Source organism: Mirounga angustirostris, unplaced genomic scaffold (genome assembly GCF_029215605.1).
Source record: "Mirounga angustirostris isolate CCGP_5_RB_7025 unplaced genomic scaffold, mMirAng1.0.hap1 SCAF_16, whole genome shotgun sequence".
In the NCBI taxonomy this organism is placed as follows: Eukaryota; Metazoa; Chordata; class Mammalia; order Carnivora; family Phocidae; genus Mirounga; species Mirounga angustirostris.
Genome location: NW_026991724.1, coordinates 47,462,198 through 47,487,779, shown reverse-complemented (window position 1 = coordinate 47,487,779; position 25,582 = coordinate 47,462,198). Strand labels below are relative to the sequence as shown.

The window sequence follows — 25,582 nt, the reverse complement described above, 5'->3', positions numbered from 1 at the left end:
AAAACGACATTTGGGTTCCCGCCTCGGCTGAAAAACCCCGCCCGACCCGGCACTGAGGGTCTACGGACCAATCAGCGAAGGCCGCGGCCCCTCACGCGCTTCATGCCAATGGAGAAGTCGCTCGCGCTTCAGTCTCTTCCGGGGGGGCGGTCCTTTAAAAGCCTCTCCTTTCCCACCCACCGCCCCGCCTTCTCTCATCACGTGACGCTATGGGGGCGGGCACGAGTGGCGAGTCCCGCCACGTGATATGGGAAAAATGTGTGCTGCGGCCGCCATTTTGCTGGAAGGGGAGGTGCGTTTTACTTTCTGGCTCCGTTACCTATCCCGGCGGTATCGCGGCTCTCAGCGTCCTCCGATCTCTGACCCTTCCCCAATGGAGGGGACTTTTCCTTTTGCGCTGATTCCAGGACCTTCTCCACGACTAAGCCATTCTCCCTGCCAGGTGTCCTTTTGATCTCCTGACCTCTGATTCAAAGGTCAGCTCCAAGGTTCCGAGCTCGGGCCTGGGATGTGAGGGGTTACAGAGCCAAAATTCCCTAGTCTTTAGCCCTGGACCCCCCAAACCCCACTCTTTAGGCACCCCACCCCAGATCCGAGCATTCATTTTCCCAAAATTGACTCCGGAGTTTTACAAACCTTTCCGGGGTTATACAGTAACCCTTAACTAAATCCCCCTTCTTGAGCCTTGCAACCCAGCCCCAAACCACAAATCTAGTTCCGGATAAAGGACCCGCCCTGTTAACCCCCTGCTTCCATGGTTCCAAATATCAGTCCTGGTCCTTTCGGGCTCATTGCTCAGCACACAAGTTCTGGAACTCCGCGCTAAAACCTTCAGAACGTCCATCCCTGTGACTAACTCATTTTAGAGCATCCATCCCGCCCCGATTCTTGACCTTCCAGCACTTGCATGCCATAGACCCCAAAATGATTTCTCCGTGCTCTCCTCCGATAGAGCCCCCAGCCCCTCCACAAACCCCTGTTCCCCAAGCCCCCATCACTCCACTTCCTCTACCCCCAAATGTCCCCAATTTAGCTTTTCCATCCCCCTCAAGTCCCCAGGCCCCTATCCCCCCACCTCCACCCCCTGTGAGGGCACTGGCTCCCCCCCACGTCTTCGGCCTAGAGAAGAGTCACCTCCTGAAGGAGGCCTTAGAGAAGGCCAGCCCAGTCCCCAGGAGCAGAGATGACGTGAAGAGGCTCCTGAAGCTGCACAAGGACCGGTAGGGTCTCACCGAACCACCTGTCCCCAGGTCACTTCAGCCGTCTTCTCTTGGGGTTTCCCATCACCGAACCACCTGTCCCCAGGTCACTTCAGCCGTCTTCTCTTGGGGTTTCCCATTTCCTCAAGGTCAAAGAGCCTGTGTGCCTCAGCTCCCTACTTAGACCCATTCAGGGCACGCCTTCACCAAAGAAGAGAGATCCTGCCCTCAAGGCACCTAGTCCAGTGGCAGAGACAGATCCCTCCCTCACCAGTGACAGCCCAGAGTGGTCAGAGCTGTAATGAGGGAGCCCCCAGGGCGGGCCTGGCCAAGGCTGGGGGTTAAGGGGGCCTGAGAACTGTCCCGGGTGTGATGAGGAGAATGAACAGCCCGTGCAGAGTTGCAGGCTGAAATGGAGAGGTGTTCTTCTCAAGGATCTGCAAATATTTCTGTAACAGGACAGGGGAGGTGGTAAACATGGGGTTTCTTTTTTTTTTTTTTTTAAGATTATTTATTTGACAGAGACACAGCGAGAGAGGGAACACAAGCAGGGGGAGTGGGAGAGGGAGAAGCAGGCTTCCCCCGGAGCAGGGAGCCCGATGCGGGGCTCGATCCCAGGACTCTGGGATCGTGACCTGAGCCGAAGGCAAACGCTTAACGACTGAGCCACCCAGGCACCCCAAACATGGGGTTTCAACAGGTGGACAAGAGCCCAGATCACACAGGGCACGGGCGCCACGTGGAGGGAGGTGGACTATCCTGAGGGCACTGGGAGCTTCGGAAAGGCCTTGCACAGGGAGGGAGGCTACCTGTGGGGACTGGAGGTGGTGAGACAGTAAAGGGGTTCAGGAGGAAGCTGGAGCACCCAGAGATCCAGGCGGGAGGGGGCTAGGCCCAGGCTGGGGCTGTGGTGACCCGGTGTAACAATGAGTGAATTGCCCAGACTCAGGGAAGAAACTTCTAGCTCTCTAGACAAGTTTCTAATATGTTTGGTTAGGACATTTGTCAGGCACTATTCTAAGTGTGTTTAGATATTGATTTCATCCTCTCAGTGATTCTGTAGGATGGGAACTATTATCATATTCCAGATGAGGAAACTGAGGCTCATGGAGCTGAAGTCCCTTACCCACAGCACTTAGAATTCTGAGCCCAGTTGGCATTCTGGCAGCAGGCCTTCATGCTTTTAACCGCTGTGCTATCATCTTCCATCAGGACGGTGCTTCCAACTGGGAACCAGGAGCTTTGGGTTTTCTGCCCAGCCTTGCTCTTTCACTGGCCTTGGAACAGAAATACTGGATACGCATGTTGCCCAGCCCCTCCTGAGCCCTGGGGCCTCATCCAGATCAAACCTTTCTGAGTGACTTCCCCAAGGGTGGGGCTGGGCAGGCCTGCAAGAGCTCACTATCCAGGTGATCTCTTAGGTCTGTGGAGCACCCTCTTACTGGTTCTACTCTAGGCTGAGTTAAGGGATTTTCATCCCTATAGAACAGGCTTGAGAAGGGAAAAAATCACAGGAAGGGTTTGGGTATAGAGACACCCCCCCCCAGCTTTGAGAAATTTCCTCTAGTAAATCCATTTTTCTGGCTCTGAGTTGCAAACATTTTGCACATCTGTTCTTCTTTCAATAACCAAGAGAAGGAGCAGGTGGAAGGATGATTCCCACTGAGCAGATGAGGACTCGGAGGCTCGGGAAGGGAGACATGCCTCATCAGGGAGAAGGAAGTCAGCATCAGAGCCTGGAGCTGCCCTCCAGCCTTAGGACAGCCAGACCTGGGTTCCTTTCCCCATCCCTCAACACTCCACTCCCAGTCATACCTCAAGGGGGGATCTAGGAGCTGGTTCCCATGTGACCTGAGCACGCTCTGATTCAGTTTCAGAAGTGACTTGCAATGGATCCTCTTCTGTGCCGACCTGCCCTCCCTCATCCAGGAAGGCCCTCAGTATGTGCCCTTATCTGTGACTCCGATCCCTCTCTGCCTTTGCTATGCTTCCTGAGGACCGATTTGTCGGGTGGGAGGTGTGGGTTCTTCCCAGGCATCTTGGGAAGAGGCAGAGGGGAGGGAAAGGGCGGCTGGAGGGTGGGGTCCCGGGTGCATGCGCAGTAAACTGTTGGAATGGATGAACAAGTGAGCAAGCAAGTGAACCGTCTTATCTCTGACTCCACTTCAGCACCTCCTCCTTCTGGAAGCCCAGGTGACCTCTCCCTACCTTCCCACCCTCCCTGCAGCCCACCAGGCCTGGGAAAAGGGAAACTCCCCCAGCAGAGTCGACCTATTCCTTACACTCCAGCTGCCAGGGCAGAGGGGGCTTGGTAAAGACATGACTTAGGGGTTGAGCGACTGGGCCTGTCTCTCCCCAGGTGCGGGCTGGTGGCCTTGTGGATGGCAGGCACACTGCTGGCACCACCCAGTGGCATCCCCCTGGAGAGACTTGTGCAGATGGCCGTGGAGAGAGGCTACACGGCCCAGGGAGAGATGTTCTCCGGTGAGTTGGGTGCAGAAGGGTCTCAAGCCAGTCCTGTGAGGGGACCCTGTTCCAGTCCTCAGGCCCTTCTGGAGGCAGGTTGTCTTCATTCCCAGCCCAGCGCTGCCCCTTCCTGCTGGGTGGCTGGGGACAAGCAGCTTACCCTCTCTGTGCCTCATTTTCTGCATTTGTACAAAGACGTGGCAGTTGCAGTGATGATTCGAGGTGCCGATCCCCAGTTAGCCCACGGCTTGCAGCCAGGCACACAGCGATCCTTCTGTCTCTGTCACCCCTGCAGTGGCCGACATGGGCAAGCTGGCCTGGGAGGCACTGGGCTGCCAGGCTGAGCAGCTCCACGGTGGCCTGGGCGGTCCCAACAGAGCCCGTGTCCTGCAGCACCTTGTCTCCGGACACCCCATGCTCATCCCGTATCCCACGGCCCAGAGGGGAGCTGGGTGGGGATGGAGAAGGGTGGATCCCAGGGCCACACCACAGCTTTGGCCTTAACCCCCCCGGCACCAGCTACGACGAGGACTTCAACCACGAGCCGTGTCAGAGGAAGGGCCACAAGGCCCACTGGGCAGTGAGCACAGGTGGGTCTCCCCTCCCATACTCCTGTATGCTCACCCTGTTTGTCCCCAGCCCCCTCATCACCTCCCGCACTTTCAACCTGACACTGGCACTTCTCCCGTACTCAAGGTGGGGACCAGGGCTGGGCTGTCCCCATCCCTACAGGATGCTTAGTAGGGACCTGGCAGGTGGCAGGTGCCTCAGTATCTGCCAGTCAGGGTTTCCACAAACAAGCTCGGAACACAGACTTCAGGATCAAACAGTTTGGGCTCCAGATCTGCTCCAGCCACTTCCGGGCTCTGTGACTCTGGGCCTTCCTTCCTCCATCTGGAAATCGGGGTGACAGCAGGCAAAGCATATAAAAGTCTAACCGGCGCAGGCACATTGCACGTGTCCGTCAGCGCTGGCATCCATCGGCCTTGGCCTCATTCTGCCTGCCTGCAAGAAGGCTGATTTGCATGCTAGGTGGCCTGGAGGCTCCCCCATGCTGGGTCCATGGCCTCAAGGGCTTCTCTGAGCTTCCTTTTACTAGACAGCAGGAAACCACTGGGTGATGGTGCCTGCTTTGTTGAACAGCATCTCCCCTCCCTGGGCTACTGGGTTGTAGGAGGCAGGACTTCAAAGCCCGCAGCCCTGGAGCCAGACACCCTGGGTCCAGTGCCAGCTCCGCTGTGTGCTCGTCGCCCTGCCGACTGCTACCCTGAAGGGCCGTGGGGGGAGCTTGGCGAAGCCCCAGTACCGAGTCCGCGCTCGCTCCCGCTCACAGCCTCCCCTCTCCTCCCAGGGGTCCTGCTGGGTGTGCGGGCCGTGCCAGGCCTCGGCTACTCTGAGGACCCCGAGCTGCCAGGTCTGTTCCACCCAGTGCCCAGCATGCCCCGCCAGCCACCAGCCCTGCCAGAGGAAGGCTCCCCAGGAGCCGTCTACCTCCTCTCCAAGCAGGGCAAGAGTTGGCATTACCAGCTGTGGGACTACGACCAGGTCCGGGACAGCAACCTACAGCTGACGGACTTCTCGCCGTCACGGGCCGCCGACGGCCGGGCGTACGTGGTGCCTGCAGGCGGGGTGCGGGCCGGCCTCTGTGGCCAGGCCCTGCTCCTCAGACCGGGGGACTCCAGCCACTAGCCCGCTGCAGCCCTGAGGCCGGCTGACAGGGCCACGGCCACAGCTGGGCTCTGTCACCACGTGAAGGGTGCTCCGGTTTCTCCCTTTGCAAGAGCCCGCCAAGTGTGGGCTCCGTTCCCAAGGACCTCCAGCCAGAGATCCTCCACGCGGAGGCCCCCTCCCACCCGTCCGTCCGGTCCCAATCCCCTTCTCCCACGCCCACCCCCCCAGTATTGGGCTCCTGATGTGTGGCTGGGGTTCAAGCCGGGAGCCAACCAGACAAGCTCCCTCTCCAGGGAAGAGACTTGGCCACAGCTCGGCCCACAGGTCCTGCCTGGCTGCCTCACCTCAGTGTTGCATCCAGCCATTTCTCACTGGTGACCAGCCTCTTCTAAAGGACCCGCCTCTCTCTGGACACCTGCAGGAGCCTCACCAGACCCCTTGCTGCCCCCCAGCGTCTGTTCCCACGGAGCCTAGGAAGCCTTGCCTTTCAAAATGCAAACCGGGGCTTAACCACTCGCCTCCAGAGAAGCTTCCAGCAGCTCCTAGTTGCTCACAGGATAGGGATTAAACTCTCCCAGCCCCAGCTCATCATGCTTTCTGCCGCTAGCCACACTGGCCTTCCAGGTCGCTAGAGTGCCCTATTCCCCTGCACCCAACCCTCTGCCGAGGATAACTACTTAATTCTCTATTTTGGCTCATCTTCCTCAGGAAGACTCCCTAGCCCCAGGCGCGGCCCCTCCCCCACCTCTTGTTCTGATTTAGAACCGAATGTGCTTCTATGTGCCAACCCCTTTGCTCATTTTAACTCATCAAATTCTCCAACCACGAAAGGAAGGGACTAGATCTTCCTCCATTTTACAGATGGAGAGACTGAGGCCTGGAGAAGTGTGGTGACGGGCCTGAGGTCACATGGCTGGCAAGTGGCAGGGCCAGGATTCAAACCTGGCGGTTAGTAGCTATACAGCTGTGGGTGGAGAAAGAGGTTATTGATTGAATGAGGACCTGTTGCTTCTACTCTGAAAGGGAGGAACAGGTCCGTCTTGGTCACCTGTGTACCCAGTGCCAGGCAAAGGGTCTTATTTAGAGATGCTGTACAGTGTGGTGTCCCCCCCCCACCCAAAGAGGAGCACCCCCGCCCTGGCCCCTCTGCACCAGAGCACCCCAGCCCTGACACCCTGGTTGGTGCTGTCTGGCGCACTGTCCTGGGAGGCCGTGAGGGTGCAGCTGGGAGCTGTCTGGGTCACTAGTCTGTTCCCCACGTCATCCAACACGGAGCCAGGCACAAGAGCAGCTGCTGGGTGGATGCTGACTGGATGAACCGGCTTGCTCTGCATCCCAAACCACTCATGATCCCATGCCCCCACCTGGCACTAATGGTGAAACTGGGAGCTTTGAGCCCACACACCCCAGACATAAAAGAAAAAAGTCCAGGGCGCCTGGGTGGCTCAGTCGTTAAGCGTCTGCCTTCGGCTCAGGTCATGATCCCAGGGTCCTGGGTTCGAGTCCCGCACCGGGCTCCCTGCTCTGCGGGGAGCCTGCTTCTCCCTCTCCCACTCCCCCTGCTTGTATTCCCTCTCTCGCTGTGTCTCTCGCTGTCAAATAAATAAATAAAATATTTTTAAAAAAAAAAGAAAGAAAGAAAAAAGTCCATAAAGTTGACCGACTGTGCGATTTATTGGGGCGTCGTCATGGAGGGGAAAGCACTTGAAGGGATTCTGCCTCCTGTTCGGAACGCTGCCCCAGCTAACGACTACCTCTCTCGGATAAGTAAGTATAAAGGTGGTCAGTAGAAAAGGAGCACACCTCCTCAGGCCTGGAAGACACGTTCGAGCTTCAGCTTAGGGAAGAGGGAGGTGCCTGGTTCCCAGCCTCTGAAGCTAGGAAGCCAAAGGCAGAGGTGCAGGAGGAGGGGGATGGAGGGGCGTCACCCACGCATGGCGGCGCTAGGGTCTCTGGTTTGGAGCAGGCCGCGAGCCCCGGGGCCACAGCCAGCGGCCCCACCTACCCTGCACCCCTGGAGGAAGGCAGCTCTGCTTCCCAAACCTGCTTTTCCGTGGCTGAAAGCCCTTCCCGCCACCAGCCGGCTAGGATAGCAAGGGAAAGGGGGTAAGGGGTGGGAGGAGGAGGTCCCAAGGCTGAGGCTGGTGCCCGAGGCGCGAGGTGGTGCCGGTCACAGTGCCGGGCACGCAACGTGGCTATGGTCTGGCTTCTGCAGGGGGGTCAGCAGAGTTCTTCCAAGAGCAGGGAGGATCCCATGGGGCCAGGGGAGGGCAGGACAGGGAGAACCGGGTCCCGCCCCACGGCAGCAGCTCTCAGCCCAGCCCCATGGCGTCACACCCTCCCCCGAGTGTCAGCGCTGGAATGGCTCCCGGATGAACGGATGGGGCCAGAACTCTCCCAGGCAGACAGGTGGCCCCTGCCTTTGTGCACGGTGAGGGCTGGTTCTCCGGCGCACCAGGGATGAAGCTGACCTTCCCCAGGCCTCCGGGAGCCAGCCTGCGGCCCGGAGGGGGCTGGCAAGGAGGCCGTGATAACAGTCATTCCTACGGCGAGAGGCACCATGTCACGCAGGTGCCCTGTGGCATCTGAACTGTGTTCTGTCAGGGCTCACGGTTTAGTTACGGTCTCCAGCAGCCCCTCAGAAACTTTCCTGGCTGGTCGGAGGACCCAGTCTGGTTCTGATTCACCATGGGATGTGGCCATGTCACACCCCTGCTCCAGTCTTTAAAACCTCCCTACCATGAAAGGGCCGGACGCTACCTGGTCTCCCAGGCCCTTCGGACCTTCCGCTCTGGTCTCGCGTGCTCTAAAACACAACCTCTCCCATCCCCGCGATCAGCCCCCACCCCACCCCCTGTGGCCAGTCTCGGGGCACCGCCAGCCAGACAGGCACCATCCAATAAATAAACCTGGCAGTGGGCAAGTGGGTCAGCCCTGGGCCAGCCCCTGAAGGAGGTGGATCAGGTTGTCCAGACCCCAGAGGTACCCATCCTCGCGGTTGCCCTCGGCCCAGGGCAGCCGGTGGCTGAGCGTCTGGTGGTCGGGCAGGGCCACTGTCTTGCCGAAGTCAATCATCCAGACCCTGGCCAGGCCGGTGTGGTCATGCACGAAGAGGAGGGAGCTGCCCACCACCTGCAGGGAAAGAGCTCGGAGGTTAGCGGGAGAACGGGCATCGGCTCGGGCCCCCTCCCCAACAGGCAGCTGAGCAGGGCGCTTGACAGCATGAACTCCGGAGCCCGGCTGTCTGGGTTCAAATCCCGGCTCTGCCTTTTTACCCTTTTTCACGCTGGGGTACAAACGCAGGTGCCTGCAGGATCTCGCATGGGTCAAGAGCGCCCGACGCCTCCCCCCGTGGAAGAAGCGCTCAGCCCCCGCGGACTGCTGCTGGTGCGGATGCTAAGAGCCCCCCTCCCCTAGCTGCTAAGGTCATTGGCAGCATTCCACGACGCACACACGCTCTCCAAGTGCCTTGCGGTGCTGGACACACAGCCCTCGGTAGATGCTGGTGGGGGCGGGTAGGGTTAAAATTAGAAATAGTACTTTCGTTGCCTTCATGGAACTCCAGGTGTGCAAGGCCCTCCCCTTTTCTAGTCGGGTTTCAAACCCCACTGCTCCCAGAGAACCCAGGTGACCGGGCAGGTGAGCAGGTGGCTGTCAGGAGAGGCAGTCGCTGCCCCACTCCGTTTGGCTGTTGGCGTACGGCGAGCGGCCCAGCTGGGGCCACATCTCCCAGCGGGCCCGGGAAACCGGATGTCCCTACTCGGGTCAAGTCTTATGTTTTAGGTGCTGGCAACTCACTTTTTAAAATGCTAAGTCACCAGGTGGGTGAAACCGAACAGGAGCACAGAAGAGATGAGATCCCTGGGCCTCCTCTTCGGGACGTGGCGCTTAGAGCCCAAGGGCAGAGACGAGGACCATGAGGGTGCCATTTGATGATAATGAACAGGATAGTCCCGGCTGGCGAATACTGAGGGTGGACCATGGGCCACCCTTCCATGTATTAACCCGCCTTATCCTCACCCCACCCAGGAGGCAGGGGCTCTGCTAGCCCATCCTGCCTGTCGGGAGACAGGTCCCAGGCTCAGGGGGCTGGGGAGTGCAGACCGCGGTTTGAACCCGGAGGCCCAACTCCCAGATCAGGGATCTACGGGAAGTCGGGGACGCCGGGAAAAAAAGTGAGGGGGACCTGAGCGGGGGTGGTGGAAGAGCTTGGAGAGAGGAGGGAGAGGACACCCACACGCACTGAGGTCACCACTTCACAGACTTCCTGCGACAGCCCAGAGAAATGAATGTTTCCAAAGAGACACAGGCTGCAGAGGGGGTGAGAGCCACCAAACAGGAAGGCAGACACTGGTAACTGGAAATAATTATGATTACAAAGTAATCTTTTTTTTTTTTTTTAAGATTTTATTTATTTGAGAGAGAATGAGAGAGAGCACATGAGAGGGGGGAGGGTCAGAGGGAGAAGCAGACTCCCTGCCGAGCATGGAGCCCGATGCGGGACTCGATCCCGGGACTCCAGGATCATGACCTGAGCCGAAGGCAGTCGCTTAACCAACTGAGCCACCCAGGCGCCCGATTACAAAGTAATCTTAAGAGCAAGAAGTTAGGGCGCCTGGGTGGCTCGGTTGGTTAGGTGTCTGCCTTCAGCTCAGGTCATGATCCCAGGGTCGTGGGATCAAGCCCCACGTCGGGCTCCCTGCTCAGCGGGGAGACTGCTTCTCCCTCTCCCTCTGCCTGCCGCTCCCCCTGCTCATGCTCTCTCTTTCACTCTCACACTCTCTCTCTCAAATAAATAAACAAAAAACCATTTTTTCCCTGTGTTAGGAGGAAGCTGAGGCCCTAGAGGGTAAGTCGCGTGCCCAGTGACAAACAGCCTTCTTTGCAGACCCCCTGGCTCGAGCCCATGTTCTGAACTATCCCATCTCCCTAAAACCCACTCTGCTGCCTACCCTAAAAAGCAAACCCCAAAACATGGGGGTTCCTCTTAATAGCTCTGCCCTGTAACTCTGTCAGCGGTTTCTCTTCAGTGCCACCCAGATGCTGACACCCCCCTGCCCCCCCAGCCCCCCACAGGGCCTTCGGCTCCCACAACACCTGGGGCTCGCACCTCGTGGGTCTTGAAGAAGGGGGAGTTCTCCAGAGCCTCTCGGAGTTCTTCCAGGCGAGCCACGTACTTTCTCTGTGTGAGAAGGAGCACTTCTTGGTTAGCACAGGGACTCTGTGGGTCCTTCCCCGCCTCGAGAACGGACATCCTATACCCCCAAAGGAGCGGGCAGAACCCTGCCAGGATGGGATCAGGGGAGCCGCAGGGAAAATGCAAGGTGGGCGGAGGCTTGGATGCCTCTGGATGGCACAGAGCAGAGTATGGTTGGGACATTACATGAATATCTACAATTCCTAGCAGCTCCTCTAACCAAGAGGTGGAGTCTGAGTCCCTTTAACCTCGGCTTGGTCCGAGGACTTGCTCTGGCCAAAAAAACGAGGCAGAAATGATGGTGGCCATTCTGAGCCATCGAGACATCTTGCATTTTCACTCGTTCTCTGGGCCACCTGCTTCCACCCGAGAACGCGCCCAGGCTTGCCTGCTGAAGCATGAGAGACAAGTGGCCAAGTCGTGAGCCGACATGTGAGCAGGACCCTCCTGGTCCAGCCAGCTCCGGCCAAGCCACCAGCTGACCGCAGATGGTAAGCAAGGCAGGCCACTATCGGCCAGCCTGGGCCTACAGCAGAAGACCATTGCCTTAGGAGCAATGATGATGGCAATGGTCTTAAGCTGCTAAATTCGGGGCATGGGTGTCCCGCTCACCAGGATTCCACGGTTCCCGTCCACAAAGTCCTCCAACACCTTTGTCACCTGCTCCAGCTCCTGGGTCTTCTTGAAATTGGTGTTGCAGGTCCCACTGGCCTTCTGCAGGACAAGGGGCAAAGGCAGAGCGTCATACTTTTTCCTTCACGTGCCTGACCCCAAGCAGCCTCAGGCACCTCCTGGGACCACCTGCTTATCCCCAAGCCCCTGGCTGTTCAGGAGGAGGAGCCAGCCCACCTGCCAGCCCAGCTCCACCCAGCCCCACGGCACACTCCTGGGCCACCGGTCCTTCCCAGGCTAACCTTGAACCCCCTGGTTGAGCCAGTCTAGCCAAGTGGACTCTGGAGAGGGGTGGGTCTGGCTTTGAACAGTGACTCGGCCACTTCCTAGCTGGCAGCCTTAAGCCGCTTTCCCGGCCTCAGCCTCAGTTCCCACATCTGGAAAATGGGGATTGTGTTGATATTTACCACCTAAAGCTGGTATAAGAATCAGAGGAGACTGGATGTGTAGGATGCATGGCACAGTGCCTGGCACACAGTTAAGGATGCACTCCGTAAATGACACTAATGTTATTTTTTTTTTTATGTCTGAAAGGGGCACAGAAAAGCCACCTGAGTCATTCTGCCACACTGCACCAGATGCGTGTGGGTGCTGGTAACACGGAGGTGACAGGACAGACACACAGTCGGGCGAAGGAGGCAGGTATGGAATAAAGATCATCACAAAGGGAAATAAGAATAATGAGGAAGTAAAGAGAGGGCCCTGATCTGGCAGGACAGAAATCAAGGTGGGCTTCCTGGAGGAAGTGAAATTTAAAAGGAGACAGGAGGGGCGCCTGGGTGGCTTAGTCTGTTGAGCATCTGAAATTCTGCTGGGGTCATGATCCCAGAGTCCTAGGATCAGCCCTGCATCGGGCTCCCTGCTCAGTGGGGAGTCTGCTTCTTCCTCTACGCCTCCCCCTGGCTCGTGATCTCTCTCTCTCTCTCACTCTATCTCAAATAAATAAATAAAATCCTTAAAAATAAAAAATGGAGGGCGCCTGGGTGGCTCAGTTGGTTAAGCGACTGCCTTCGGCTCAGGTCATGATCCTGGAGTCCCTGGATCGAGTCCCGCATCGGGCTCCCTGCTCAGCAAGGAACCTGCTTCTCCCTCTGACCCTTCCCCCTCTCATGTGCTCTCTCTCTCTCGTTCTGTCTCAAATAAATAAATAAAAATAAATAAATAAATAAATAAATAATGGATAAAAAATAGGGGTGCCTGGGTGACTCAGATGGTTAAGCATCTGCCTTTGGCTCAGGTCATGATCTCTGGGTCCTGGGATCAAGCCCCGTGTCAGGCTCCCTGCTCAGTGGGGGAGTCTGCTTCTCCCTCCCTCTCTGCGCCTCCCTGCCATGCTCTCTCTCTCTCTCTCTCAAATGAATTAAATAAATAAATAAAATAAAAGGAGACAGGAAAACAACTGGGAGTCAATCAGGGGGAAGTAGGGGGAAGAGCATGTGCAGAGGTCCTGTGGCAGGAAAGAGCAGGACTCTTTCAAGCAAATGAAAGACGAGGTAGACGAGGAGGAAGAGAGGGGGAGAGATGAGGCTAGACCCTGGAGGGCCCTCTAGGCCAGGGAAATTCTCTCGAGAGGACTAGCGAGCCATGGAAGGGTTTTGAATAGGAGAATGACAGTCAGATGTACAAATCAGAAAGACAGCTCAGGCGAGGCCGTGGGGAAATGGGTACTCTCATGGATCGTTGGTGGGGTGCACAATGGTCCCACTCCTGGGAAAGGAGTTTGACGATCTCTAGCAAAATCCCCAATGCACCTCATCTTCGACACTGTCCTCCTGCTTCTGGGAATCTCGTCTACAGCAAACCTACCCACTGGCAAAGTGTCTGGTGTACAAAGTGATTCACTGAGGCACTGTTTATAATCGCAAAAAGTGGAAACCCAGGTGGCCATCTTTAGGGGACTGTGTCTCACCCAGAGAGAGCTATTACATCCAGAGAAAGACAGGAAGGGAGGAAGGGAGGAAGGAAGAGCAAAGAAGGAAGGAAGGCAGGCAGGCAGCTTTCTATGGAATGATATGGAAAACTCTCCAGGGCTATGCTTCCTTTTGCGTAAGAGTGGGAGGAGGAAAATTTAGGATATGCAATTGCATTTGTTTGTATCTGCAGGAAGAAACAGAAGAAACCATAAGGTGGTTCTCCAGGAGCCGGCATGGGTGGAGGGAAGGACAGCAGCAGGGTTAGGAGAGAGATTTCCCCTCTATACCCTTTTATATTATTTTGATTTTTGAACTGTGTGAATACCTCTTCAAGCAATTAGGTTTACTTTGCAAAAAAAGGAGAGAAAGAAGAAAGGAACGAAAGAAAAAATGAAAATCTTTCCCCATATGGGGGAAAAAGGATCCTTCCAGCTACCATGTTGGATGAGGATCAGAGGGGGTGAGACAAGGACCCAGGAGCCCAGGGAGGCTAGGGCAGGAGAGCCCAGGGAGGCTAGGGCAGGAGAGACCAGGGAGGCTAGGGCAGGAGAGATGAGCGGATTAGGGCAGGGCCGTAGGGAGGGGAGCAGACAGAATCAGAGCTACTCAGGGAGACAGATAAACAAAACTTGGTCACTGATAGGGGTGAGAAAGCAGCAGAACTTCCCTGAGCCCCTGTCTATTCATCTTCCACAGTCTCCTGCTCTTTCTCGACATCCTGCTTCTTCCCAGCTTTCCCTGACACCCATGTTCCCCAAGAGGCCCTGCCTCTGATCTAGCGCTCAGCCCTCTGGCGACAGGCTAGCAGCTCCTGGCCCTCACCTTGATGCCCTCAATCCGGAAGCCCAGGGTGGAGGTCGAGCTCACAGTCTCCCTCCACTGCATGTAGCGGGGCTTGGTGACAGCACCCTGAGCATGTTCCTCAGGGGTGGGGGCCCTGGGGTCCACAGCCACCATCTTCTCATACATGTCCTTCCGGGGCCGGGGCCTTTCTCGGGCCTTCACTAGCTCCTCCTCCAGGTAGGTCCTGGGACACAGAGGACGTGACAAAGAAAACTATGAGGAACAAAGATGGAGGACATACTCTCTGATATCAAGACAAGTTATAAACCCACAACATGTCACAAGAATAGACAATTAGATCGATGGACCGGAACAGAGTCTAAAAACAGACACACGTGTGTACATTCACCCAAATTATGACAAAGAAGGCCCAACAATTCAGTGGGTAAAGGGAAGTCTTCTCAATAAATGGTGCTGGGTCAATAGGACTGCCATATTGAGGTGGGGGGGTGGCTTCCATCCCTACCTCACACCATGTATAAAAATTAATTCTAGATGGATTGCAAATCTAGATGTGAAAGTCAAACCAACAAAGCTTGCAGAAGAAAACATAGGAGATAACACAATCTTGGAGTAGGCAGATTTCTTAAACACAAAGCCACTAATCAGAATGAAAAATGGCACACTGGCCTAAATTAAAAGTGCTTCTGTTTGTCAAAAGATTAACTATTAAGAGAGTGAAATGAGGGACGCCTGGGTGGCCCAGTGGGTTGAGCATCCCCTGACCCTTCACCTCTGCCCCATGGCTGCCCCTCAACCTACCTGCTGCCCATCTTGCAGTCCATGATGGAGGGGCCCTCGAAATCCGCCAGGAGATCTTCCATCTGGTTGAAGGCCTGGCCATCCCGCTGCACCATGCCATAGTAGGTGGGCACGAAAGGCCGTAGGGGGTCACTCATCAGCTGCTCCAGGCTGTGCTGCTCGCACTGACAGAAGCGCTTTAGGATGCGACCATCCTCTCCTGCCTGGAAGTTCCCTACAAGCAGCACAGTCAACAAGAGGGTCAGAAGCTGGATCAGCCAGAGAATCGCCTCATCTCCCAGATGCATCAGATCCTGGCTGCCCTCATCTTGCCTGACCCTTCTGAGAGGCTTTCTCCCCCTCCCTGTAACTCTCACAGTCTTGGCCACGATATGGAAAGGGCAGGATCTGCTGCTGCTCCTTGTCCAAACGGAGTCCTGCTCATAGCACGTTATGTCCTCCTTTGTCTTTTCATTTTAGATTGTGAGCTCATGATCGGCTGTGGGAATTTTTGTGCAACCTAAGTCCAGAGCATGACGCTCCAGAGCAGATTTGCATTTGCTTTGGGGCGCCAAGGTGGCTCAGTCAGTGAAGCGTCTGCCTTCGGCTCGGGTCATGATCTCAGGGTCCTGGGATTGAGCCCCACATCGGGCTTCCTGCTCAGCAGCGAGTCTGCTTCTCCCTCTCCTCCCTGCTCCTGCTCTCTCTCCAATAAATAAATAAAATCTTAAAAAAAAAAAAAAAAAAAAGATTTGCATTTGCTTCTGCCTGGAGTCCCACAGTGCTGATGCCTGGGGCCAATTTAAGTTAACTGACAAATCTGGCATTTCCTGGACCCTGCAGACTGTGTAGATTAGAATTACGAATTCTTATTGGGGCAAATTGTATTTTCAGATTATATTCTCCAAAGATGGCTGCAACAATAGCTGCTGCCCCACAGGTTCTTCTGGAATTTCACCACTCCCCATCAAGAAGTGGAATCTAATTCTTCTTCTCCCCTTGAATCTGGGAGGGCTGATGACAGAAGTGACACTGGGGCTTTAGAGTCTAGGTCACAAGAGGAGATGTGATTTCCACTGTGTTGGCAGAGATGCGTGCCTTTGTGGTCCTGAGCAGCCCTGGAAGAAAGCGGACTAGTCCGAGGCCACCATACTGTGAGGAAGCCCAAGCAGCATCAGAGAGGCCACACAGAGGCAGCCCCGGCTGAGAGCCAGCCAAGAATTGATCGCAAGGCACGCGAGTGAATGAATCTCAAAAGTTTCCACCTTGCAGCATTCAAAAGAGTTGTCCTAGCTGAGTTCCCAGATACCATGGCGCATCCCTGCCATGCCCTGTCTGGATTCCTGACCCCAAACCTGTGAGTGTAATAAAATGGTCCTTTTATTCCGCTAAGTTTTCTTTTAACCACCACTAACTTTTGAGGGGTTTTTTGGTATTTTAACTCAGCTAGAGTAATGAGAACGCACAGAGATGGCAGCCCTGGGGCGGGGGGCCTGGCTTTTCAATGACTCAGATCTAGGGATGAACAAGGTAGGTAAGTTCCCTTTTTGTCTTCCTTTGCTGGTGGACCCACCCAATTTGTCTAGTCCCCAGCAGTAGCCTTTTTTGTAAATAAAGTTGTTTTTTTTTAAGATTTTATTTATTTATCTGACAGAGAGAGAGACAACGAGAGAGGGAACACAAGCAAGGGGAGTGGGAGAGGGAGAAGCAGGCTTCCCGCTGAGCAGGGAGCCCGATGCGGGGCTCGATCCCAGGACCCTGGGATCATGACCTGAGCTGAAGGCAGACGCTTAATGACTGAGCCACCCAGGCGCCCCTGTAAATAAAGTTTTATTGGAATACAGACACACTCGCGTGTTTATGTATTATCTATGGCTGCTTTCATGCTAGAACAACAGAGTTGAGTAGTTGTGACAGGGACCATACGGCCCACAAAACCTAGAATGTTTATTATCCAGCCCTTTACAGAAAATGCTCTGTGCTGGGCATTGTGCTACCACGTGCCACAGACATCATGCGAGGGCCTGGGGAAAACCATTAGAGCTGTTGTTTGAGGGCCTACTATACTCTGGACATGAGGAGAGAACAAGGAATGATTATTTCCATTAATGAGGGGCCGTGTCTCAATCTTCATAGACATTTTGGCTTATCATTATTTTTTAAAATATTTTATTTTATTTTTATTTTAAGCAGGCTCCATGCCTAATGTGGGGCTTGAACTCACAACCCTGAGATTAAGAGTCGCATGCTCTACCGACTGAGCCAGCCAGGTATCCCCGTTTATATACATTTTTATTTTAACCCTTCGGTTAAGCCTGCAAGGGAGGTATGATTATCTCCATATTACAGGTGAGAAAACCAAGGCCCAGTGAGAGAAAGTAACTGGCCCAGGATCCCCCATAAAGAAAGTGCAGAAAGAGGATTTGGGCCCAGAACCATTTTTTGCCCAGGGTTGAGGATTTGCTCCCCATTCCCCTGGCACTGAGACAATAGGGAACAGCCCTCAGCCCTGATGTACAGATGGCCCGGCCAAGGCCTGAGCATGTCCCATAACAGCTTCATGAGGTGGAGACTGTCCTCAAGCTCATTTGACAGATGGGGCAACCTGAACTACAGAGAATGTCTCTGGAGCTTTCTTTCCCCAGCCCAGGTGTCTGTCCAGCCTGTCTGCCCCCTGCCGTCCCCCGCACCCCTGCTCTCACCAGCGTGTCCCGACAGCTGGACCCAAGGGTAGTGTTTTCGGAAGGAGACCACAAAGGGCGAATATTTCAGAACCGTCTTCAGCTTCTTCCACGGTTTGTTCTGTGTGAGGCAGAGCAGGGTGGGGTCAGTGCCAAGGCTGGGGAGGGAAGGGGGTGGGGTGTTGCACTGAGGGGAACCAGGTGGACTAGGGGTCTTTCCAGGGCCAGGGGGCTTCCTGGGATCACTGCTCCCAAGCTCACTGGGGTGAGCAAAGCCCACTACTTCAGCCATCTCAAGATCCCCCAAAGGCCCCAGCAAAGGTGGGGAGGAGTCTGTCCATTTTTCTCTGTCCTTCTCAAAGGAGGAAAAAGAGGCCAGGTCTTGCTGCAGTAACAAGCAGCCCCCCAGGTCTTCCCCTCCACAGGCACACACCAAACACCTGGAAACCTCACTTCCATCCCAAAACCAAGTCAGACCTTCTGGAGAAGGTGATAGAGGTAGGAGTTGATGAGCGGAGGCTGAACCACAGAGGAAGACAGAAACAGAAGCAGATGACAAGGTGATGACAGAGACAGAGAGATGGGCACAGGAGATGGAGAGTGGGACAGTCATGAGAGCTGCTCACCAAATGGCTCCAGCCCCTCCCCGTTCCAGGGACATCCCTGCCATCTTGACCTTAGGTTACTGACTTGCTTTGGCCAATGAAATGTGAGCAGAAGCGTGAAAGCCAGTACGTGATTCTGTGTGTCCTTTGCCCTGCTGTAGAAGGGGGTGGGGAGTGTGGAAAAAGAAATAGAAGCTTCTTCAGTCTGGGCCTTGAGTGAAGACAGCATGAAGCAGAGCTCCCTCACCCACCAGTGGCTCATGGTCCATGTGCAGTATGAACAAAAATAATCATGTGTTTTTCCAAGTCACTAAGTTTGGGGGTTGTTTGTTACTACAGCAAACCCTGACCTAGCCTGACTAAGACAGAGACAGGGTTACCAAAAGACAAAGAAAATAATAGAAAGACAGAAAGGGAGACACAGATACAAAGTAATGCCAGGAAAGAAAAAGATAAGTAGAAGCAAAGAGAGAGAGAGAACAAGTGATAGAAAACCAATAAAGCAAACTGAAAACAAAGATTTAGTTGTATCAGGTTGACTCAGTCAAGAGGTTCTTGAGACCAGGTCAACGTCTGATTCACATGCATGAGCACGCATGCACACACATGAATACATTCTCTGCTCCAAGCACATGGCAGGCCCTTAGGCAGGTATTAGGAGAAGGGGTCCTCTCCAGAGAAGGAAGCTGTGTGGCCCATTCCCCCACTACCCTGGGGTCAAAGCCATGTTCTCTCCCACCTGCTCAGAGCCCAGCTACTCAGCAGACATCTAATTGATGGTGGGAAGGTCAAGCAGACACAGGGTGTTGGGACTGCAGGATTCAGGAAAGGCTATTCCTTCCATCCTCCAGCTGCCAGCCGGGGAGAGGAGGTGATTAATAAAGGTTCCTGTTTACTAAGCACCTGGAACATTCCAGGCACAATGACAAAGACTCGGTGAGCCATAACCTACTTAATCCTAAAAACACAACCCCGGGAGGATTGTTGCCTCTGTGTTCCAGAGGAAACAGAGACTCAGAGAGATGCAGTCACTTGCCTAAGTCACACAGCACAGTGCTGGGGTTCTAACTCGGAACCCACTGCCCTGGGCTTACATGCTATACCCCCTGCTGGACTATGAACTCTGAAGGCAGGGATTGGGGTTGTCATGGTTATGCCTGTGTCCCCAGCCCATGGCCTAGCACACCATGGCTGCGCCAGAAACGTTTGGATTGAAGAAGGTTAGTTGTTGGGCGCCTGGGTGTCTCAGTCGGTTAAAGAGACTGCCTTCGGCTCAGGTCATGATCCTGGAGTCCCGGGATCGAGTCCCGCATCGGGCTCCCTGCTCGGCAGGGAGTCTGCTTCTCCCTCTGACCCTAACCCCTCTCATGTGCTCGCTCTCTCTCTCTCCCTCTCTCTCTCCCTCTCTCAAATAAATGAATAAATAAAATCTTTAAATAAATAAATAAATAAATAAATAAATAAATAAATAAAAAGAAGAAGGTTAGTTGTAATGGTCTTTTATCATGAAGCAGATTCAGTAGCTTGTCTCTTTCCTAGACCTGATGGTTAATCTGGGCTTTCTTAGATGGCTTCACGATGGTCTCCTCTCCCATCCTCCTCCTCCAGGAAGCCCTCTCTGATACCCCAGGTGCGGCCAATCACACACACCCCCGCCCCCGCCATGGTCTCCTACAACACTCGGTTTCCCCCATACCAGCCCTGACCTCTCTGTATGGCAATGGGTCTGTCTTCTCTACTGGCCTGGGAGCCCCATGAGGGCAATGTCTCAGTCACTGCCGAGAAAAGCCAACACAGGGGGGACACATAACAGAGGCGCAGGGACTGTTGGTTGTCTGATTAGGAGGACAGGATGGACATGAGAAGGAAGGGAAAGGGGGAGGAAAGGAAGAAAGTAGTAGGACTTTAAGGTCGGATGGGATTTCAAAATTAAGCGAGAAGGAAGCAAGGGTTTGTTTTCTGGGCAGCAGGAACACGAGGGGAGGCAGGATGCTGTGCCCTTGGGCTTCATGGCGGCGGAGGTGGTCAGGAGGGGAGCAGGGAAGCTGAACATGGGAAGCAGCCTGGAGACAGGAAGCTCTGAACACTGGACTGAATTACTGATGGCTATCTGGAAGGCCCCGGGGAGCCATGGAAGGCACTGGAAGCAGGGAAGTTTCAAAAGTTGATCAGAAGTGGGTCTTGGAGGCAGATTCTGGAAGGATGGAGAAAAACTGGAGACAGGGAGGTCTGGGAGGAAAGCAAGTGAGGGACGGATCCACCCATACACCCCCGAGGTTGAAGTAACTGAGTTTTAAACTCAGCCAGAACAGAGTTAGAATCCTGGCTCCAACCAAGCTTGACCGACCCTAAGCAAGTGACCGAACCTCTCTAAACCGGTTTCCTCATCTATAAAATGGACACGATAATAATCCCAATCTCATAGTGCTGTTACGAGGATTCGGGGTTAACACATATACGACACTTAGAAAAGTGCCTAGTATTCCAAGGGTTTGAACCCCAGCTCTGTGTCTTCCAAAGTGTGTGACCTTGGACGAGTGTCATGACCTGTCTGGGCCTCAGTTTCCTCATCTATAAAATGGGAATAATAACAGTATCTACCTCATAGGGCTGCCATGAGGATTAAATGAGTTCATATGAGCGAGGAGCTTAGTACAGAGCTGGGTATAAGCAAGTGCTAGCTGCTATTTTTTTTTTTTCCATTCCCTTCCAGATCAGCTGTTCTGAGATGCCAAGAATGTGAGAGAGTAGGTGGAGCAAACAGCTAAGGCAGAAAGACCAGAGGGTCAGCTCCTTTGCTCTGGCACAGGCAGGTTTAGGCAGGTCTGTCTCCACCTGTGGCCACATGTGTAAGCACGTTCCTAAGGGAGGCATGTAGGGTGAAGGGGGCTCAGGGCCAACTCCGGCCAGAGGCCCCAGGAGAATGGGAGGACCCAGCAGGCCAACCCACTCGAGGCTCTCACACCTGCCTCGGTGCTGACCCTCCCTGAACCTGCCCACTGCCCAGCCCTCCTGATTCACCAGGGAAGAACCACACCCAAGCTGGGGGTGAGGGTAGAGGATGTAAACAAGAGTCTGCAAGGAGCCCCCTGGAGAGCTGGGGGGCAATGGGGAGACCAGAAGTTCCCTGGCCAAGCTGGGGGTCCTTAGCATTTTGGGCTCACACAGCCCTTTGAGAATCTGATAAAAGCTGGGGGGCTCACTCCCTACAAAAGCGAATGGCTAAAGGGTGGTAAAGGTTCATGACCCCTGAAGATAGCCACAGGCCCTAGACTAAAAACTGGGGGTAAAAAGTGCCACCCTTGGGGCGCCTGGGTGGCTCAGTCGTTAAGCATCTGCCTCCGGCTCAGGTCATGGTCCCAGGGTCCTGGGATCGAGCCCCGCATTGGGTTCCCCACTCCCCGGGAAGCCTGCTTCTCCCTCTCCCACTCCCCCTGCTTGTGTTCCCTCTCTTGCTGTGTCTCTCTCTGTCAAATAAGTAAATAAAATCTTTAGAAAAAAAAAAAAGTGCCACCCTTTCTGTCCTCCTATACTAGAGCTCTCCAGATTCTGAGGTTACATACTTTCTAGAAGATCCGACAGAAGTCATATACACTCACTGCAAAAATGTGTATATGCACAGAGACTCACACGATCACCCAATTTCAGGAGTTCCTGGGCACCATTAAGTCAGCCAGTGGCTGTCTATTTTAGACCCCAGGACTGGAGTCAGTCGGGGAGGAGAAAAGGAAGGATTAGGAGGGTGCTGGGAGTGGGTTGGTAATGTGGCTGTAAGAGGAAGGAGGTCGGCAGATGGAAGAGGTACCTGGAGATGAAACTGTTTGTGGTGCTAAAGAACTTCTCAAAGCAAAGGCAGGGGGGTTGGGCTAAGGGGCCTGTGGGGATGTGGCTCAAGGGCAGGACGGTTCCCACTCACCCCAGACCTGTCCTCGGGGTCGCTGGCACCTCCGCCCCCGGCCACCACATCATCCTCAGACTCGTCGAAAGAGGAGGCAGAGGAGAAGCCACCACTGCCCCCCTCAGCCCGGGAGGGAGGTCCCATCTCCATTGGCTGAGCCTCAGGCTCAGGTGTTTCAGGAGTGATGATGAGGCGGGGCACAGGGGTCAGGGAGCTACACTCCAGGTGAGAGTATAGGTGAGTCCCCAACTCCCCAGGTTCTGGTTCCTCTAACTGGCCATCCTGCTGGGACTCCCCCAAAAAACAGTCTGTCCCAGGTTCTGTCTGGGGTCCGTGAGTATCTTGTGTCTGGGAACCATCAGTGCCAGGCCGTGTCCAGGAGCCAACAGTATCTTGCCGTGTTGGGAAACCATCAGCGCCAACCTGTTCCCAGGCTGTTTTCGCATCCTGTTGTATCTGGGAGCCATCAGCACTTGGCTCTGTTGAGGGACCGGCCCCCTCTGGCTGAGTCCGGAGGCTGGACCTGTTCTTATGGGTCCAGAGGTTATCAGCCCAGGTCGTGGCCCTCTCTGCTTGGGTCTGTGACCCATGTATTTCTCCCTCTGTCCGGGGCCCATCAACTCCGGGCTGCGTCCGGAGGTTGGCCCTCTCTGGCTGAGACTGGAGGTCAGACCTGTGTGGCCCAGTCCAAAAGCCATCCGTCCCAGTTTCCGTCCAGGGACCGGCTGTCTCCAGCTCTGACCAGTGGCTGCTCCTCTCTGGGCCTGTCCGGAGGCTGGATATGTCTGGCTCCGTCTTCTGGCCGGGCCGCTCTGTCTCCGCTCCGAGGCCAGCTGCTTCAGGCTCAACCAGTCCGTCTGTCCCCGGCTCAGGCCCGAGGCCGACCCTCTCGCGCTCGTGGTGGAGGCTGGACGCCTCGGTCCGGGCCCGGGGCCCGCCCCCGTCCGGCCGCCCCGGCGGGCCCCCTGCGCCGGGCCCAGGTCGCTGCTGCCCCGGCTGCCGCCGCCGCCCCCCTCGCGGCGCCTCCAGCCCCATGCGGGCCGCTCCCGGCAGCGCCCCGGCCTCTGCCTCGCTCAGGCTCCCCCGGCACGGGCAGCGCCTCATGCCCGCTCCCTAGGTTCGGGCTTCGACCCGACCCGGCCCCTCCTGCCCCTTTAAATCCCGCGAGGGGTGTGGCTGGGGAGCCCCGACTCGCGGGTTCCGGCCCGCGGAGTCCTGCCCGCCCGGCCACGCAGGGGTTAACCGATACTCTGCCTCCCGCCGCAAACCGGGAAAGCCCCGAAGCCCCGCCCCGGACGTGACGCAGGGGGGACGGGCCTTGCCTGGTCCCGCCCGCTTCTGTTGGAGGAGGTGCGTTCCGAGCTCTCGAAGCTGGTCCGGGTTGGGTGTGAGCCGCCGGTGTCCTGGCTGCGGGCCAGTGGGGCCCCTTCCTAGACCCCCCGCAACTAATCCGACCTTCCTACACCCTCGAGTGACCAGTTTAGCCTCCCTCGATGAGGAGTCCAGCAGCTCGCCCATTCTTCGGACGGAGCAGGGACTGACTTCCAAAGACTTGGAAATCCTACCGCCCTGGGTTCAAGACCCGCCTCTACCATTTACTCGCAGCGTTACCTGCACTGTGTGACTTACTTTCCCTCCCTCCTGCTCCAGCCCCAGGCTCAATTTTTCACCTGTAAAATGAGGATACATAATGTTATTTTATTGTTTCAGAAAATGTGTGTTCGATGCTCCAAGAGCAAAGCATTTTTTTTTTTTAAGATTTTATTTATTTATGTGACAGAGAGAGACACAGCGAGAGAGGGAACACAAGCAGGGGGAGTGGGAGAGAGAGAAGCAGGCTTCCCGCAGAGCAGGGAGCCTGATGCGGGACTCGATCCCAGGACCGTGGGATCATGATCTGAGCTGAAGGCAGTCGCTCAACCAACTGAGCCACCCAGGCGCCCCAAGAGCAAAGCCTTTTTACCAACAGGGATATTGAGGCCCAGAGCCGTGAAAGAATTTGTCTAAAGGCAAAGTGAGGTTAGATAAGGGGCAAGCCAGGAACTTAACTCTGAAGCTAGGATGCCTGGCTTCGAATCTTGGCTCCAGCACGCACTTCTGGGATGCTCTTTCCCTGCAGACTTGTCTCCTCTGAGCCTCTGTTTTCTCATCTGTAAAAAGGGGATAGTGGGGGATAATTTCCTCACAGGACCGTAATGGGAGTTTTTATTAATTTGCAACAGCATTTACATTTGTGTACTTGCTTTGTGCCAGGTGCTGTACTTACCAGTTTATACCTCAACTCTTGTGAGGTAGGGATCATCATCATTCCCTTGCACAAACAGGAAAACAGGCACAGAAAGACAAAGCAGTGAGTCCAAGATCATAAATCTAAGTTGGATAGATTTGAACTCGGGCCCAATTAATCTAAGTCTGGGCTTTTGGTCCCTACAGGATGATATAACTTGCTTTTGAGGCTGGGGGTGTGAGAGAAGGGGCCAGAAGTTGAGAGTATTTTCTCTAAATCGGATCATGTCCTTCTCTGCTCAGAACCCTCCATGGTTGGGGTGCCTGGGTGGCTCAGTCGTTAAGTGTCTGCCTTCAGCTCAGGTCGTGATCCCAGGATCCTGGGATCAAGCCCCGCATCGGGCTCCCTGCTCGGCGGGGGGCCTGCTTCTCCCTCTCCCACTCCCTCTGCTTGTGTTTCCTCTCTCGCTGTGTCTCTCTCTGTCAAATAAGTAAATAAATAAATAAATAACCAACCCTCCATGGTTCCCATCCCACAGAGTAAAAGCCACAGTCTTCTCTGTGACTCACTATCCCCTAAGTGATCTGCCTCTAGTTACATCCCAGATCTCCTCTCTGTCTTTCCCCCTCACTCACTATGCCCATCGGCCGCTTTGCTATTTCTGTGAGATATTTTCCACCACAGGGCCTTTGCACTGGTTGTTCTCTCTGCCTGGAATGTTTTTTCCTCCGATATTCCAATAGCTCCCTCCCTTGCCTCTTTCAGGTGTTTGTTCAAATGTTACCTCCTCAGCAAGGTCTTCCCTGACCACTCAAAATCTGTTTAAACTCAAAATCTCTCTACTCCTTACCCCCCTTCCCTGGTTTATTTTTCTCTTTAACACATGTCACCTTATTAAATATACTTATTTATTTTGTTTATTTTGCCCCTCATTGGAAGCCAGCACCAAGAGAGGAATGTTTTTGCCTGGATTACTCCTTGCTGTGTCCCCTAGAAAAGCTTAGAAAAGTACATGATAAGTGCTTAGTAGGAAATTTGGGAAGAATGACTTTTCCATAAGAAATTTCTCTTATGTATAGAGCTCTTGTTCTGTACCAGGTCCTGTGCCAAGCTCATTACAGACACTATTTCACTGCACCTCTTTCTCTCACTAACACTGAGCAAGGCAGGATGCCACAGCCCCATTTTACAGATGGAACACTGATGCTCAGAAATCTGCCAGCCTCTAGCTTTTGCTTGTAGCCTTTGATATGACCTCATAAAGGGGAAGCATGTGGCACTGGGCTTGGCACTATCAGCCACAGTCTTGTAGGGTTAATTATCGTCATAGGTGCTTTTTATATAGTTTTGCCCCCAAGGGTGAGCTGTCACCCAGCTCCTGAGTCAGACCCTTATGTCTGGAGGGTGACAGGGGGTGTTTTGTCCTGAAATTGAGTCATCTGGGGGTGGGGCATTGGGCACAGCCCCAG

General features: G+C 54.8%; 2 protein-coding genes across 16 annotated transcripts; one reads left to right on the top strand and one right to left on the bottom strand.

Annotated features, from left to right (window-relative positions):
• Positions 1-21: 21 nt before the first annotated feature.
• On the top strand, positions 22-6,983 carry ACTMAP (actin maturation protease). Of its 14 annotated transcripts, none has more exons than XM_045891570.3 (6): positions 35-1,220; positions 3,071-3,139; positions 3,559-3,683; positions 3,961-4,090; positions 4,185-4,255; positions 5,017-6,983. In XM_045891570.3, the coding sequence occupies exons 1-6, from the start codon at positions 925-927 to the stop codon at positions 5,352-5,354; spliced, it is 1,029 nt and encodes a 342-aa protein (XP_045747526.1). In that variant the 5' UTR covers positions 35-924; the 3' UTR covers positions 5,355-6,983. The 14 variants fall into 14 exon arrangements, with proteins under 14 accessions (XP_064436848.1, XP_045747527.1, XP_045747526.1 ...); XM_064580784.1 differs by having other exon boundaries at positions 41-292; XM_064580786.1 differs by having other exon boundaries at positions 41-476.
• An 8-nt stretch (positions 6,984-6,991) lies between these two features.
• On the bottom strand, positions 6,992-23,163 carry ITPKC (inositol-trisphosphate 3-kinase C). Of its 2 annotated transcripts, XM_045891568.3 has the most exons (7): positions 21,905-23,159; positions 17,405-17,504; positions 14,724-14,937; positions 13,941-14,145; positions 11,146-11,247; positions 10,447-10,518; positions 6,992-8,468 (listed from the first exon to the last, which is right to left on the bottom strand). In XM_045891568.3, exons 1-7 carry the CDS (start codon positions 22,988-22,990, stop codon positions 8,265-8,267), a joined length of 1,983 nt encoding a protein of 660 aa, XP_045747524.1. In that variant the 5' UTR covers positions 22,991-23,159; the 3' UTR covers positions 6,992-8,264. The 2 variants fall into 2 exon arrangements, 1 of the variants encoding a protein (XP_045747524.1); XR_008507343.2 differs by lacking the exons at positions 6,992-8,468; positions 10,447-10,518 and adding an exon at positions 11,448-11,582 and having other exon boundaries at positions 21,905-23,163.
• Positions 23,164-25,582: the final 2,419 nt, after the last annotated feature.

Coding starts and splice junctions, on each gene's coding strand:
- ACTMAP (XM_045891570.3), top strand. CDS start 925: ATGATTTCTCCGTGCTCTCCTCCGATAGAGCCCCCAGCCCCTCCACAA. Junction 4,091..4,184: donor GGACACCCCATGCTCATCCC/GTATCCCACGGC, acceptor CCCCGGCACCAG/CTACGACGAGGACTTCAACC. Junction 4,256..5,016: donor CCACTGGGCAGTGAGCACAG/GTGGGTCTCCCC, acceptor CTCTCCTCCCAG/GGGTCCTGCTGGGTGTGCGG.
- ITPKC (XM_045891568.3), bottom strand. CDS start 22,990: ATGAGGCGCTGCCCGTGCCGGGGGAGCCTGAGCGAGGCAGAGGCCGGG. Junction 17,505..21,904: donor ACCCCGAGGACAGGTCTGGG/GTGAGTGGGAAC, acceptor TGCCTCACACAG/AACAAACCGTGGAAGAAGCT. Junction 10,519..11,145: donor ACGGGAACCGTGGAATCCTG/GTGAGCGGGACA, acceptor CTTCTCACACAG/AGAAAGTACGTGGCTCGCCT.